We start from the raw sequence: 17092 nt of genomic DNA, 5'->3' as shown, positions 1-17092 counted from the left end.
GACACAGATATGCACACCAATTTGTTTTGTGATACAATCCAATATGGCCGCCTGGGGGCCATTTTGTTTTGATTTTTTTTCATGTACAGAGCCATAACTCAGGCATATCTCAACTGATTGTATTCAAACTTGTTACAAGAACATTGACCTATGTCTTACATATGCACGTCAATTTGTTTTGTGATACGATCCAATATGGCTGCTAGGCAGCCATTTTATTACGATTTTTACAGAGCTATAACTCAGACATGTTTCAACAGATTTTATTCAAAGTTGGTACAAGGACATTGACCAATGTCATAGCTATGCACATCAATTTGTTTTGTGATACGATCCAATATGGCCACCGTGCGGCCATTTTGTTACGATTTTTTCATGTACAGAGCTATAACTCAGACATATCTCAACCGATATATTGAAAGTTGGTACAAGGACATTGACCTATGTCATACATATGCATATTGATTTGTTTTGTGATATGATCCAATAAGGCCGCCATGTGGCCATTTTATTATGATTTTTTCATGTCCTGAACTACATCTCAGACATGTATCAAGCGAATTTATTCAGAAATATTTTTATCACTGACCTTATGAAGAAGACTCTATCCTCTCTGAGGACCTGCAATCAAAGTACCGATTAACAAGTGGGGACTGTGTCATCAACGATGACTTGTTTGTTTGTGTTATGAGTTCAATAATGTTGCTCTAATTTCAAAATATTTTTCATTACAACAAAGCCGTGAAAGTGGCACATCAGAACACCAAAAGTTTTTAGTCCCCACGGACACCGTTCGGGGGGACTTATAGGTTTGGTCATGTGCGTGCGTGCGTCCGTGTGTGCGTCCGTGCGTCCGTCTGTTCACGCAGATATCTCAGACATGCCCAGGTCAATTTCTTTAAAACTTTGCACAAGGATAGTTCCCTACCCCATACAGATGCACGTCGATTTGTTTCACAATGCCATCAATTTTGGCCGTGTTAGAGGACTTTTTAGTTTTCACCTCCATAGACTCCCATGTATAAGGCAGTCCATAGACTCCCATGTATAAGGCAGTCCATAGACTCCCATGTATAAGGCAGTCCATAGACTCCCATGTATAAGGCAGTCCATAGACTCCCATGTATAAGGCAGTCTCCATAGACTCCCATGTATAAGGCAGTCCATAGACTCCCATGTATAAGGCAGTCCATAGACTCCCATGTATAAGGCCAAGAAAAATAAAAATTAGTTTCTCATCGTATTCATATTGCAAAAAGGATGCAGTGACACAGTTTTTAGTCCCCACAGATGAAGTCCAGGGGGCTTATAGATTGGGTCATGTCCGTCCGTGAGTCCATCTGTGAGTCCATCCTTTCATGCAGATATCTCAGATATTTTGACAAAATGTCACGTGACCTTGGTGACCTTTGACCTCAAATATATATATTTGTCCATAACTCAGTAACCACAAGTGCTACACCCTTCATATATGGTATGATGGCACAGCTTATGACGCCACATATTGTACCTCATTAATTATGCACATATCTAATTTTGAGCAAGCCAATAGAGCTAGAGGTATGATTTTTGGTATATAGGGATAACTTAGCAATACAATTTTTTTGACAAAATGTCATGTGACCTCGGTGACCTTTGACCTCAAATATACATATTTGTCCATAACTCAGTAAACACAAGTGCTACATCCTTCATGTATGGTATGATGGGACACTCTATGACGCCACATATTGTACCTCATTAATTATGTGCATATCTAATTTTGAGCGAGCCAATAGAGCTAGAGGTCTGATTTTTGGTATATAGGGATAACTTAGCAATACAATTATTTTGACAAAATGTCACATGACCTCGATGACCTTTGACCTCAAATATACATGTTTGTCCATAACTCAGTAACCACAAGTGGTACACCCTTCATATATGGTATGATGGGAGACCTTATGATGCTTCATACTGTACCTCATTAATCATGCGTATATCTAATTCTGAGCAAACCCATAGAGCTTGATGTCTGTCATACATATGCACATAGATTTGTTCTGTGATACGATCCAATAAGGCGCCATGTGGCCATTTTATTACGATTTTTTCATGTCCTGAACTACAGCTCAGACATGTATCAAGCGAATTTATTCAAAAGTATTTTTAACACAGACCTAATGAAGAGGACTCTATCCTCTCTGAGGACCTGTAATCAAACTACTACCCATCAACAAGTGGGGACTGTGTCATCAACGATGACTTGTTCATCTGAAGTACGAGCAAACCAATACATTGATCAATTCTAGTTATAAAATACGAAAGCTGTAACAACAATTCATCACAAATTATTAATAAGAAAGAGAATGACAAGTGTTCATTTGACAAAAAACTACAGTATAAGGCAAAGACATGGCCTTTATATTCACAAGAATCTATCCCTGGGCATTACACTGTGAGTGGAAATGCCTTTTACTCAAAGATTGTCTGCAAATGCCTTTTGAAGGACATAGATGTAATTTTTAATGACGTTTTTAAATATTTCTGTTCTGTAAAATCAACTGCATATCCTTGTCCTGGTTCAGGTTCCCAAATTGTTTTGAAATGCCCAGAGTTCAACTTATTACTTCAGCCAATAAATTTTCTATTATTTACAATTGAATTAGTTTGGACTAAAATTCAAATGCCAACAATAACAATGCTGATATCAGCTGTGTTCACAAGATGAACACTGAACATTTCATAATGCCTCAGGCAAGTGATTAAGAAAATACAGTTGATATACATGCCACTTTATGAAACCATGCAGGGTATTGTAAAGCTATTACAACTATAGTTAATAATGAAATGTGATTTATTTCTGGATGAATTTTCTGGTGTTACTTAACATTTTGTATTATTTGCATTTTGCTCTTCGGACGGGACAGTCTGAATTTTTGAATAAATTTTAATTTTTTCAAGGTAGAAACAATGCATAACGATATTATGTATGCAGCATTATTTATCACTTCATAGTATTTTTTTTCATGGTGAAGTTTTTTGAAATGCATAAACAAAAGCGTATAGGCAATAAAATAAAGTTTCACTCTTCGGACGGGACATTTTTAAATTTCTAAATAATTCTAACCTTGTAGAAACTACAAACAATTCAGCAATCTATAACTATGTTGATTTATTTACCATTGTGCAATTGCTAATTGTGATGATATATTTACAGGGATTGTATCATGGAGAACCAGCTGGTATTCCAACATGTGTCCCGTCCGAAGAGCTCTTCTGACGGGACACATTTTGTGTTTCAGAATTTGGTTTCCTTCTGTAACTCAGGTCTATGGATGTAAATCATTTATATATTACAAACAGCAACTCTTGACATCACCCCGAATTCAAACCAATTTCTATTCTTATCTCAGTGTACTTTCTTGGATTTTCAGATAACGTTTTTCAATTTGACACCGTGTTTCGGAAAAATAGATTTGATTACATTTGCCCTAAAATGAACATGAGAATAGCTCAGGATCAAGGAGTATTTATAAAATTCTAAAAAAAACATGACTGCGTACCATTGTTCTTGGTTGATGTTCACTCACCATGGTCACAAAGCAAATGAGATCTCACAGATTTTCAAACATGGTTTTTTTTTGTTTTGTGTTACACATTACGTACAATATTGCACTTGGGTACTTTGTTGCACACACACAATGAATTCAACAGACCCTGATTTTATAGGTTTGGTCATGTCCGTGCGTGCGTGCGTCCGTCCGTCCGTTCACGCAGATATCTCAGACATGCCCTGGTCAATTTCTTTCACACTTTGCACAAGGATAGTACCCTACCCTATACAGATGCACGTCGATTTGTTTCACAATGCGATCAAATTTGGCCGTGTTAGAGGACTTTTTAGTTTACACGTCCATAGACTCCCATGTATAAGTCAGCTCTCCATAGAATCCCATGTATAAGGCCAAGTAAAATAAAAATTTAGTTTCTCATCGTATTCATATTGCAAAAAGGATGCAGTGACACAGTTTTTAGTCCCCACGGATGAAGTCCAGGGGGCTTATAGATTGGGTCATGTCCCTCCGTTCACGCAGATATATCAGATATTTTGACAAAATGTCACGTGACCTCGGTGACCTTTGACCTCAAATATACATATTTGTCCATAACTCAGTAACCACAAGTGGTACACCCTTCATATTTGGTATGATGGAAGACCTTATGACACCACATACTGTACCTCATTAATTATGTGCATATCTAATTCTGAGCAAGCCAATAGAGCTGGATTTCTGATTTTTGGTATATAGGGATAACTATAGGAGAGAAATTTTTTGACCAAATGTCATGTGACCTCGATGACCTCTTACCTAAAATATACGTTTATGTCAATAAATAAGTAACCACAAGTGCTATGTCCTTTATATTTAGTAGGATGGGAGACCTTATGAAAACACACGCTTTATTTCATTAATTATGCACAGATCTAATTCTGGGCAAGCGAATAGAACTACAGGTCTGATTTTTGGCATATAGGGATTAATTAGCAATACAATTTCTTTTCAAAATGTCACGTGACCTTGATGACCTTCGACCTTGATTATACATATATATGCATATGTCAGTAACCACTAGTTCTATACCCCCCAATTTTGATAGGATATTAGACCTTAAGATCACATCTTGTACCTAATTTATTATGCGCATATGTATTTCTTGGCTGGCCAATACAGCTAGAGGTCTGATATTTTTTCCCGATTTAGAACCATAACTTAGACATGCCTCATGTGTTTCAAATTGGGAACAACGACATAGACCTATGTGCCCATAGATCTCAACATATACACTCCAGTGATACTTCTTAATGACCACATTTCCCTGCCCCATCAAGACTAATACTCCTATTACAAGTGGGGACTATGTCATTGTCAATGACTTGTTGTTGAAAGAACACCTTGAACTGTCTAACACAATGGACATATTCCATATTCCTCAAGTATAGGTGACCTTAAAAAAATATCATGGGAAAAACTCTACAGCTGTTACAACTGAAAACCCCCATTTTTGTGACCTTTGAACCTGTACAGGAAAAAAATTAATTACACATTGGCATTTAAATTATCTCCTGTAAAAAATCATAGGAATCCCTAAAAAATAAACCTTCATTTACATTTCAAATAGAACATCAAATAGGGAATTGGACCAAAAACCCACTTTGGCACGTTTAGCTTGCAACAGCCGTAGAGTTGCCTTTACGTGCAGCCAACGAATGCTGGTGCAGTGATAGACAGTTCCCTAAGCTATGCTACGCTGTTGATCGGCAGCATATATGAAGTCTTCGTTCCAAGTTTACTTTTTATTACAAGATGTGAGTAAAACAGAAATTTCACCAAATTGCCACTTCTGTATCTAGAGAATGTGTAATCAGTTTGATTTCAAAATATTTTGTCAATTAAGAGCGGAAATCGTCGCTGACTTTTGCTCTCTTTTGACTATGGTTGTATATCAATTTTTTCTGTCCTTTACGATTTCTTTGGATGGGTCGCTGGAGTCAACGGTGGGACGTGTGAAATTGTTCTGTTGTTAACACTATTCATACAAATTGAAAGGAGTAATAACAAGTGACATTGGAAAACAACGAAGCTACAAATAATCTGTCTTCCTTTCGTGTGATCGTACGGAAGTTGATCAGTTGGTGCCATTGTGAACATTTTGCGGCTGAACCTCATAGCGTCGCGGGTAACAATGATAGCTTTGCGGTGAGATCGAAAGCGTCCAGGGCTTGAACGATTGCATCGCGGGCCGCGACGCTGTTTTGGGCTGGGGAGAACTCTGAATTTGAGGGTGTTAAAAGAATGACTTTCTTGGGGGAAATTCGGCAAAATCAATCGAGACAACACTTAAATCTTGATGCGACCACACAGTTTATTGTGTGAATGGGTTGACAAGTCGGTCGAGCTTCTCTCGCGGTCTTTCTTCCGCTATGATCGTCGTGACATATCTTGACGAGGTACTAAAATGACAAATTCACACATAAAACAACAGCAAAATGTGCCTTATTGATTTAAAGTAACACTTTATTGAAATTAAATACAGAAACAAACAAAAGCACGGCATAAAAACATGCCGTAAACCAAACCCGCCACCCCAGAACAAAGGCTGACGGTGGGTTTCAAAAGCATGGGCGGCCGAAAATTAAACTGGGCGGCCTAGATTTTATCTGGGCGGCCGTGAAATTAAAGTGGGCGCACCGCCCACTTAAAATGCGCCGTGGAGAACACTGTCAAGGTACACATTTACATGTACCTGTATGATTTATTTTTCAGAATCAATTGAATGCGAAAATGGATGGATTTGCATCAGCTGACATGTTTGATAACTATGTGACATGGCCTGCATTGGAAGATGCTTTGAAAGGAGTTCAGCCTGAGCCAGTACCAGTGGCAGATCAGATGGTACAAACATCACAGGTAAGACGACAGTCTTTAATATTGCAGTGTTCTATGCCCTGAACTGATGGATTAGATACTGTATGTGATGTATAGGGATTGCCATACTGATATGATTGACCTCGTTTTAAAAAGGAGTTAGGAAAGAGTCAGTTTTTAAAAAGACAAATCCATACATAGTACAGATAAGCAAGGAATAGAAAAGTTACAGGGGTTTTAATTGGTTAGGTTCACAATGATGGTACAGTAACCTGTATATATGTACAAACAGCCAAATTAGACAACCATTTGATGTCTTAGGGAAAGCCTACTCATTCTTTTCAAATGTGGATTGACTAAAATGGACAAAATCCAATATGACATGGCAAATGTTCTTGCATGATACATGTACATCAGGGGTGAGCAAATCCTGTTGTCCGAGGTCCGGGACCATCGATTTTTGCCGCGGACTATTAGTTTTATACTTTGTCTGGTCCGACGGACCAGTAGATAATCAAAAAAATAACAAAAACAAAAAGATAACGAAGTGCCGCAATCCGATACCTGCTCGCGTTGTCAAGCATGCACAGCCATTATTCTCAGGTCATCGGGTCATCACTGCCGCTGACGTCACCATTCAAGCAATTGGGCCTATAGGGGTAGCCAGTATTGCTCAATTCAGTCAATTGATTTGATCACGCATTCAGTGTAATTGAATGGAATTTGAGGTCACGTTGGGACACAGTTATCGTCTGCTGCTTTGAGCTGAGTCAACATTGTTCTGCCTGGCTGAGCGAACCAGCGGGTTCTTTGAATGAATGGCTAATCTTTTGAGATACGGGTTTGTAAGAAAACAGCTGTCAAAACAGTCCAGCGATCATGCGGAGAACACTCGATCACCAGTCCGTGAGACAGTGACAGACGGCCAGTGTGCAACACCATCATCAAGTGCAAGTGGCGGCGATGTAAGTAATAACAACGACCCATCTACAAAACGTAAAAAGTCTGATGATTCATTGTGCTCTGGGAGTCTAACTAAAGATCAAAAGTATGACAGAATTTAACAACAGAGGAAATTTCTAGAACACTGGAAAGTTACATGGCCATGGTTGGAGTATGATGCCGAAACGGAGACAATGTTTTGCAAACCCTGTCGTGATCACCCAGACGTTGCATGTAAAACTTCTCAACTGTACAAGGGAACTAATCACTTTAAAGTGGATCCCCTCAAAACTCATGAAAAAACCAAAGAACACATCAGTTGCATGACTCGGGGGCCTACCAGAGCTAGGGAGAAAACTGGACCGCTTGAACAAGTGTTGGCAAATGTTACAGCTAAACAACACAAGTCGCTAACGATGTTATTCAACACTGCGTATGGCGTACTGAAGAGCGGACGCCCCTTTACAGACTATGAATTTGTATGCAGTATTCAGTTGAAAAACAATGCCGAACTTGGTGAAAACTACCTGAATAGATTTGCATGTCGCAGATTCCTGTCATCGATAGCTCATGTTATCAGAAACCGCATCAAAGATGATATAAACTCTGCAAATTTTGTGAGTATTTGGGCGATGGAAGCACTGATGCAGGAATTTTGGAGCAGGAAATTGTGTATCTCCGCTATGTTGATCCAACAGAATGCACTCTGAAAACAAGACAAATTGACATTGTGCCACTATCTACTGCAGATTCTACTGGCATATTTAATGCTTTGCAAACTGGGCTGAAAACTGTTGATATAAACTTTGAAGATCTCAAACACCAAGCTGAGAGTGAGAAGTCTACCCCAAAACTTGTTGGTGTAAATTTTGACGGGGCTTCAGTGATGATGGGCCAAAAATCGGGAGTAGCAAAAAAAATAACTGGCATTGTACCAGAGGCAGTGGTTTTGCATTGTGTGGCACATAAACTTGAATTAGCAGCATTAGATGCTAATAAATCTGCCAAATATATGGTGAAATTTGAGGACACAATCACAGGTATTTTTGGTTTCTACCATTATTCCCCCAAGAGAAGAAGGGAACTGTATGAAATATGTGCAGTACTAGAAGAGTTTGGTGCTCATTTCTCAAATGTAAAACAGGTCAGATGGCTTGCAAGTAAAGAGAGGGCTATAAAGGCCATCAAACAAAACTTACCTGCAGTTGCTATGCATTTGCAACATAGTAGTGATGCCAGAGCACATGGTTACTACAAAGAAATTACATCAGTAATGTTTCTGAAGCATTTGTATTTCATGCTTGATTACTTGCCCCTGCTTGCAACCCTATCTAGAGCATTTCAACAGGAGAATTTACTGATCATGGAGCTGCCTGATCACACTGAGTGTACAACTGTAGCACTGTCTGCATTGAAGACAACCCCAGGCAAACACATGAACATGTTCTGTGAATTATACAACCCCAACACTATGAAATTTGGTGATGTTGCTCTCAGTGGGAGGAAACCTGGGCCAATTGACTACACTAAAGACAATGATACATTGAAAATAATTGACAATACAATAACTTACATTGGAGAACGTTTCAAAAATCTGAAGGAAGAACCACTGAGTCTACTGCAGGTCATGGATTTTCATAAGTGGCCAATTTATAATGAAGAATTAGGCACTTTTGGAAATCAAGAAGTACATGACTTGGTGCATGAAAAGATGAAGTCATGCTTCACTGATGCAGACAGAGAGTGTGTAAATAGAGAGTGGATCTTGTTGAAGATGTTCATCAGGCCATTAAGATCAAATGATCTACTTGATGTATACAGTGGACTTTTGAGAATGAAAAATCCAGCCCTGTCCCATGTGCTTAAACTAGTGGAGTTAATTCTGGCCATTTCTCCATCTACTGCAAGCTGTGAAAGAGGATTCAGCAGTATGAACAACATAAAGAACCGCTTAACACAGCTGACACAAGAGTCTCTGAGTGACCAGTTGCATGTTGTGTGTGAAGGGCCAACCCTGGAGGACTTTAATGCAGATACAACTATCAAACATTAGCTGACATCCACCCCAGGTTCCAGACATGTACATGGACATGCTAAACCACAAAAAAATGTTGAAAATGATCAGGATGCTCCTGACATCATCATTGACGGCATAAAAAAATAACAATAACAATTGCCCTAAACAAACAAACTTACCTGAAATGAATGGCATAAAAAAAACAATATCAATAATAAATTGCCCTAAACAAACTTACCTGAATGGTCAGACTATGTCAGACTTGACTGTCTCCAGTTACTTGAACTGGTGAACTTTTCAATACTCGTGAGGACAGCAAATGACCATCTTTTTTTTCAATTCTGTACACACCAGTGGATGAATCATCATTTTTTTTATTTTTATTAAAATTAATGCATTGAAAGTGATTACTATACTCATGATTTTATTTATTACAATTTACAAAAAATTTATTGGGAAAAAAGCGGGACCACCAGACCAGGTTGCAGGACCACTGAACTCATTTTGCTACTGGTCCGGGGACCACTGGACTCAGAAAGGATTTGCTCACCCCTGTACATACAAGATTATAAGGTTGGTAAGATCTATCAATTCAAGAGCTACAAACTGTAGTGGCATAATTGAAGACACTCCAGTCTTTGATTTACCGTCCTTATGTATAAATGTACTTCTCCACTTCTTTACAATCGATTTTAATCTGCTGTTGCGAACTTTGCATAAATTTTTCAATCAACATGTATCCAAACAAATAATTAATTGCAATAAATTCCCTGAGTCTAGTAAAATAATGGGAGTACTGTACGAAAATGTTTTTTAGCATTAGGAATTTGTAAATGACTGACAAATGAAAGTAATTTGTTTTTGTTTTTGTTTTCAACTGGAAATCTGTAATCTCTGAGTGTTTTTTCTCAGAAAAGATGAAAAAAGTTTCATAAGAGGAATGTTTTGCTTTTTAATGACATTTATATCACAAATCCAAATTTTTGAATTAGTTAAATTCCAAAATTTTGATAATTTTCAATGTTATTTTCTGTGAAATATCCCAGCAGATGATCTGTATCAGCCAATAGATTGCTTGTTTCATTCCTAATGAATATTGTCATGTGGATTGTAGCACCTGTGCAAAGCATACAAAAGAGTATCTCTAATTTCAAAAATTTTAGTTTTTACCATCTTTCCATCAAACATGAAAAATCAGGCAATTCTACCAAGCAGCTGGTAAATAGGCAAAGTAAATCATATTCAAACCAAGATTCCCCATCATAGTTTTACACAAAGTTAGAACAGAGAGTTCCATGTATCAGTAGGATTCATTTAAACAGTGTCATCAGAACATATACGATACACTTCATCATGTTCACTGCTGGAAAAGATGACATGGCTATTCACATGCATATAGTAAGACATATATTGAGTATATTCTGCATGCTAATATTTCACAACATGTATGAGTACATCCAGTGTCAGTTTCAATCAAATATTTGCACACAAATTACACGTCACCTCCAAAAGAAATGATTAAATACCCAATTTAAACTTTAGTTCGTTTCAGTGAATCCATAGAGACAATATTAGAAAACACTTGATAGCATGGTGCATGATACCAGTTATAGTTCATTTCTTTCTCAAGCAATACTCTTATCGTTTCTCTTCAAAGCAGCGAGCAAGTCCTGTTTTATCTGTAACTCCGATAGCTGTTATGAAGGAGCATGCAGACTTGGTTGATGAAATGAGCGCAAGTGCTAGTGTGATGAAAACGGTGAACAGCTACATGCACTTGGCATGCTGCATTGCTGTGTATATCTTGCACATCATACCATAGCAACAAGTTGTATGCTTTCAACTTTCACATTACATCAAATGAGTTTGTCTTATTTCTGGCTCCAAGCAAAGCCCAGTGTATACTGCAGTGTACATGTACATGTAAATTAGCTGTAATGGTATTCTGTCGAATGATTCTTGCGTTCACATGAATGGCACAAGTTTTTTATGAAGTTCATAATCATATTGTGGTGAAAATGTCACTTTGCATGGCTGTTGTTGGTTTGATGTGGATTGCAAAGTTATCGTAATCCCATTTCACTCATTGTGTGTAGCCACTAATCTACAGTAGAACACATGAATTTGATGAAAGAAGAAATTGGGTGGCCAGGTGTTTATGAGGGAAATTGTGGGTTTATTTTTTGTCAGATAATGTCATGTATTTATTTAGCAATTTGAAAATGATAATGCAATGTGTATAATCAGCAAGTGCTGCAAAAACAAAAAAGCAAATTATATATGGAAAATCTCCAATCTGTTCCCAAACCCTATGGAGTCATCTGTAGGTCAGACTTTGACCTCAGCTTCTGAAGTCATGAAAAAACACTATGTGGAGGGATATCCCTCACATAGTCAGGTGTGATGAGTCCAGTGTAGATCAGGAAATAGAGATCAAAGGGTTTTTGAGCAAGGAAATGATCAATATTTTTGTCATACAGCATTAACTCTAACAGTCCATTGAAACAGCCTTCATTCAAAAATCCAATTTCACCAAATTTAAATCAAAGCAAGCTTTACAAATTACAGGAACTGTCCAAGAACTATACCATAATCATAAAGTTACAATTCTGTAAAAGTTTGATCATTATAGAAATAATGGGCGACGCACTGACCATTAACATCTATTTATGGGCAAGGGCGAGAGGAAAGCCAAAACTTAATGGGCGAGGCTTGCTGATCCCATTAATTTGGCTTTCCTCTCGCCCTCGCCCATAAATAAACGTTAATGGTCAGCACGGAGTCTGTTATTTCAATTATATTACCAACGAACCCTCAAAAAACATCAAAATTTACGAATATTTCCCGTGCCGCACAACGGGCCCCAGAACCTGTCAGTGAGTATTGAGTGTGCTGCAAAAATTTGCAAATCCGGAGATTTTTTCGAAAAAAAGCATCTAAGCTTGGCCCACAAATGCTCCATTTTATTTTGTGGTTGATTATGACCTTGGTACAAATCACAATTTTCGTTTTAGCCGAGTATGTTTGTGATACCGCTATTATTCATATTCACGGGCATAAAAACAAACCATTAACTGTGTATTTGTGGGCAGTCACGTGGTTCAGTTCGACCAATTAAAATGCAATGGAAAGGGCATGGTAATATAATGTTAGATATGAAGATGACAATTAGTTGAGTGATCATTAAAATGTAGAATTGTTAAAAAATATGTAATTATTCCAATGGAGTTATCAACTGTAGCTCTAGTTTCTCATAAAGTAGATTACAGTACAACCATTGCATCACAGAGTGACGTTGAGACAACAACTTATCACTAAAGGATTAAAACACTACCCATGAGTAGCAGGTACCAGCACGTCACATTGAAGTTCAATGACTTAAGTAAATACTGGTCTTTTTTAGGTAGTAAATGAATCAACATTGAGATACTAAAACTTTTGCTCAAACTATTAAACCATACCCATTACACAAGAATAAAACATTACTCCAAGAATCCCGATGCATGACAGAATAGAATTACCTACCGTACTCGTCCGAGTATAAGCCCCCGGTCCGGCAACACATAACGGCGGTAAAACTAGGGGAGGGGCTTATACTCGAGCAACCCCATGTATCTGCCATGGATGCTTAATTTATGCTAATTTTATGCACGGTTTTTTTCAACACCACTCGACCTTCTATCCCTTTCAAAATCGACTTATACATCCAAAGAAATCGATAGTACAAGCTATGAATAAAGAAGTGACATTTTGGTGAAAATTCAGCGTAAAAAAATCCCAAACTTGAAACAAAGACGTCATGCATGCTGCTGATCAACAGTAATGTGAACTGGCATGCACTGCCTACACAGAAAGGCAAATTAACACTCCAGGATTAAACTGTCTACATCTTGTGGAAACAACAACATAGCAGTGAAAATTGTATAGTTACCAGGAAAGTCTTCACAAATGAAAGGATAATTGCTTCAAACGAAAGAAACTGCATGTTTAGAGGATGAAAATGGCCATGAAAATATTGTGGTCGTAAATGAAAATAAACAATGGCGGACATGAGTGAGACTATTCTATTTAGGGGACAGGGGTGAGCAGGGTAAAAAAATCAAGAAAGTACTGGAAAAACGTGTCATTTTCCTTACGATGCTGTCAAGGGAACTTCAGATTCCCATTGTTTTATTATTATTATTATTATTATTTATTATTTTTAACATCTTTTGATAGTTTATTTATTATCTAAAAGTAATTTTACCAAGTTTAATGACCAAATATACTCTCCTAACCTTTCTGTATTTGAGTTAAACTAGGGTAGGGGCTTATACACGGATGTAATGCATTTTCAAAAACCCTCTGAAATCAGTAGGGGGGCTTATACACGAGCAGGGGCTTATACTCGGACGAGTACGGTATTTACCAACAATTAACCCTTGGACAGAAATATCTGATGATGTCATAGAGTACCAGGGGGTCAGGGTGCAAAGGGATAACAATTCAAAATGGCTGCCATCCCTGTTTTAACTCTATGAGGGAAAAATTGAATAGTCAAGTTTTAAAAAATAAGACAGTTAAATTTTATTTACTCCATAAGCTTCAAAACAAGTCCCAATGAGTGGAAAACCTAAAATTATAATGTTTTAGATTAAAAGTTGTGTCCTGAGATGCATCCTACCCAATCAATTTACCAGTATGTTTCAATCACACCTATTGTAATGTTTTCATTCCACAAACTTCAGTCACGGTCTTCATCCATCAATGCCATGACACACACACACATGGTTTGTAAGTTGGTGCATGTATTTTCAGTATTTCCATTTTACTTCAGCTGCATGCATGCATGTTTATTGTTATTTCAATGTTTTCTTGTTTTTAATTGCTGTACACGCTGTTTTTCTCATAGTCAACTTCACAACAAACAGTGCAGACAACAGAGCAATACAGTCAGACGGCAAGTATATACATCAACCTGCATATGCATTTCACGCTTAGAAAGATTTTGCCAAATCTTCTGTATCTTGTCATGATAGCAATACTGACCTTACACTACCGTGCTAAGAATGGTATAACATAGCTAGAGACACTGCATGATTTGCATTTGCCAAATTATTATCAAATTTTTTACTCATTGACAAGAAACAACTCTGATAACCATATGCAGTATATATACATCTTTTTTTATGTGAAATCATCATAAATTGCTAAAGCAGAAGAAACGAAAGGCAAGTTGAATTTAATGACTGCTTGTAGTTGAATTTTTTGACTTCATGTTTTCAGAATAATTTTTTATTCTTATTTACCGTTAAAGTGTACTTTACCAATTCATAACTTATAGTTACTCTATGCATTCATTTACATTTACATTGTATATTTTTGATCATACAGATTCTTATAATGATAAAAACACATCAAGCTATGCATATCTTAAACAAATCTCAAAATTTAATTTGTATCTGCATTGTTACCAAAATTGTCCACATATGCAGATCCATTTTCACTATGCTATAAAGTAAGAAGTTATACAAAACACCAAAGCTAGGAAGTTTTGCAATGAAGGGCAATGTGGCAGAATCTTTTTCAAAATATGCTATTTACTTTGACTGCATTTTCCATGCAGTGACTTTATCTTACATTTACTATCCAACCCATAAACTAACATGATCTAATCTTTCATCAAGACTCCATGTTGCACCCAAATTTAAATGATTTATTTTGTTATGTTCTGTTACATGAGTGAGGAGAGTGTAGTATGGTGTGATCTGAGTCAGCAATTTACCCAATACTATGTGTATGAATGTGAATTTAGTATTGTATCACAACTCCTCAAAGATCAGTGCACACATCTTTCCGCAGCATTTTTTAGCTCATATTTGTTTTGTAAACTTTGGGTTCATGATTCACTATACATAAATAGGTATATACATATATGTACATGAATGTGTACATGCCCTAGTCAGTTCATTGTACATGTAATCTAGCTGTAACCCTTGCACCATCATGGTTTTACCTAAACCCATTATTATCATTGGTGAATGTGAACCTGTTGATAGGAAATTGGTTGACATTGACAGTTGACAGTTGACAGTTTGGACACAATCCAGTTGTCACTTTTGTCTGTGTGTTACAATTGGTTATTAAAGTTGTCATGACTTGAAGATCATCTCTGCCAGACTGTGATGTGTCCATTAAAATAAGTGTGCATCATGTGTGATAGTTACATTTTTCAAAAACCAAGATATAGCCCAGCAAAATGCAACCAAACACTTGTCATTGTCATTTACACAATGATCTGACTACAGTAATTTACAAAGTTTTAACCTTTTCTAAAATCAATTTTGTCCAACTCTATAGCATGTGCACAATTTCTTACCAAAATTTGTAAGAAAAAAAGGGGTCATACTTTTGAAAACTGTTCTTAGTGTTTATGTAGCTCTTCCAATTCTTTTATGTGCATAGGTACAGTAATAAGATTTAATATCAATGATATTTTACTATACATGTGACTGAAGGACAAAACATGACAGGAGAAGTCACAGACATTCCATGATCTATTAAAGAATAAATTAAAAGTGAAAGTTTTGACCAGAAATGCTGCATTGTGGTTCATGAAAACGAGGAAAGGTTTATATAAAGGAGAGATTTTCAATTGCTTGTCATGAGAACATTTCATAGATAATATATGTGCAAATTGGTTTCTTCTGTTATCTTACCTGTCAAGAATATGCACAATACTCATTTTTAGCTACTATAGACTATAGTCTATAGAAGCTATTGGGATGGGTATCCGTCCGGCGTCCGGTGTCAGTCTGTATGTATGTATGTATGTATGTATGTATGTATGTCCGTTTGTGAGGCGTCCGTCCACTCAAATATCTTGAGAACCGCAGTACTTACTGATTTGATATTTGTTGTGTAGATGAAAAATATGATTTTGAGAAAGTGTTTTTTTTGATTTTTTGATATTGTTGAAAATAGGCAAATTAATGCCAAAAAAGGTGTTTTTGTTAAAAAATCTTCTTCTTCATAACTGCTGGTCAGACAGCTTTGTTATTTGGTATACAGGTCCCTAGGGATAACCCAACTTAGATTTGTTCAAATTGTGATGAAATATGCAAATGTGTATTTTTAAGGAATTTTTTTTGTTATTTTTGGTCAAAGTTTGACTTACATTGTATGTAATTCTTGTACTGTATAAACCCTATCAATTCACCCAGAAAAAAATAATTAATATGATTTTAAATAATGAATTAATTAGGAAATCATCAAAGCCAAAATAATTTTAGTGTGGAATTATCAGAAAGGTCAACTTTTTTTGACAGTTCATAGTGAATTGAGGATTAAAACATGTAAAGGCAACTTTCTTGAATCCCAACTTTGATATATTATGAACCACCATTTATGTTATCCAAAAGAAATTGCTCATAATAGTTTGCCATGATAGGGTGGTCAAATAAATAGAGATAGAGAAAGTTCTAATTTCCACTTATGGTTGACTTGGTAAGGATAAAATAAGATTACTTTTTGAGGAAAAAAATAGAGTGGTCAATTAAAAGAGTGGTCAAAGTGATAGGGTTTTTATGGTAAAGCTGGGCTGTAAGATTCCTCATGTGCTATTTATAGCAATTATGCAATCTGTGTAAACAGTGCAATGAAAGTGTAACATGATTCCATATAATGCTTTTGATGACCTTGAACTTCTTAAGTTTCAAACATTTGTCTCTTCAGTGTGCTTTCT

The 17092-nt window shown here is 36.7% G+C and overlaps 2 protein-coding genes across 12 annotated transcripts in view; both read left to right on the top strand.

Moving 5' to 3' along the window:
* Nucleotides 1-17092, top strand: part of LOC139152188 (regulator of G-protein signaling 9-like) — a 159506-nt gene that overhangs the window by 6019 nt on the left and 136395 nt on the right. The window lies entirely within an intron of this gene.
* LOC139152187 (glutamine-rich protein 2-like) overlaps nucleotides 1-17092 on the top strand; it is an 83022-nt gene that overhangs the window by 23162 nt on the left and 42768 nt on the right. For 6 of the 11 annotated variants that reach the window (XM_070725307.1, XM_070725314.1, XM_070725312.1 and 3 more), the window contains exons 4-6: nucleotides 6309-6452; nucleotides 11027-11128; nucleotides 14261-14308. In XM_070725307.1, coding sequence (XP_070581408.1) covers nucleotides 6309-6452; nucleotides 11027-11128; nucleotides 14261-14308 — 294 coding nt within the window. The remainder of the gene's footprint in view (nucleotides 1-6308; nucleotides 6453-11026; nucleotides 11129-14260; nucleotides 14309-17092) is intronic. The other 5 variants (XM_070725310.1, XM_070725317.1, XM_070725313.1 and 2 more) reach the window with 3 other exon arrangements.

Source organism: Ptychodera flava, chromosome 15, assembly GCF_041260155.1.
Source record: "Ptychodera flava strain L36383 chromosome 15, AS_Pfla_20210202, whole genome shotgun sequence".
Lineage (NCBI taxonomy): Eukaryota > Metazoa > Hemichordata > Enteropneusta > Ptychoderidae > Ptychodera > Ptychodera flava.
Note: the sequence above shows the minus strand (reverse complement) of the source record. Positions and strands in the feature narration are given on the sequence as shown.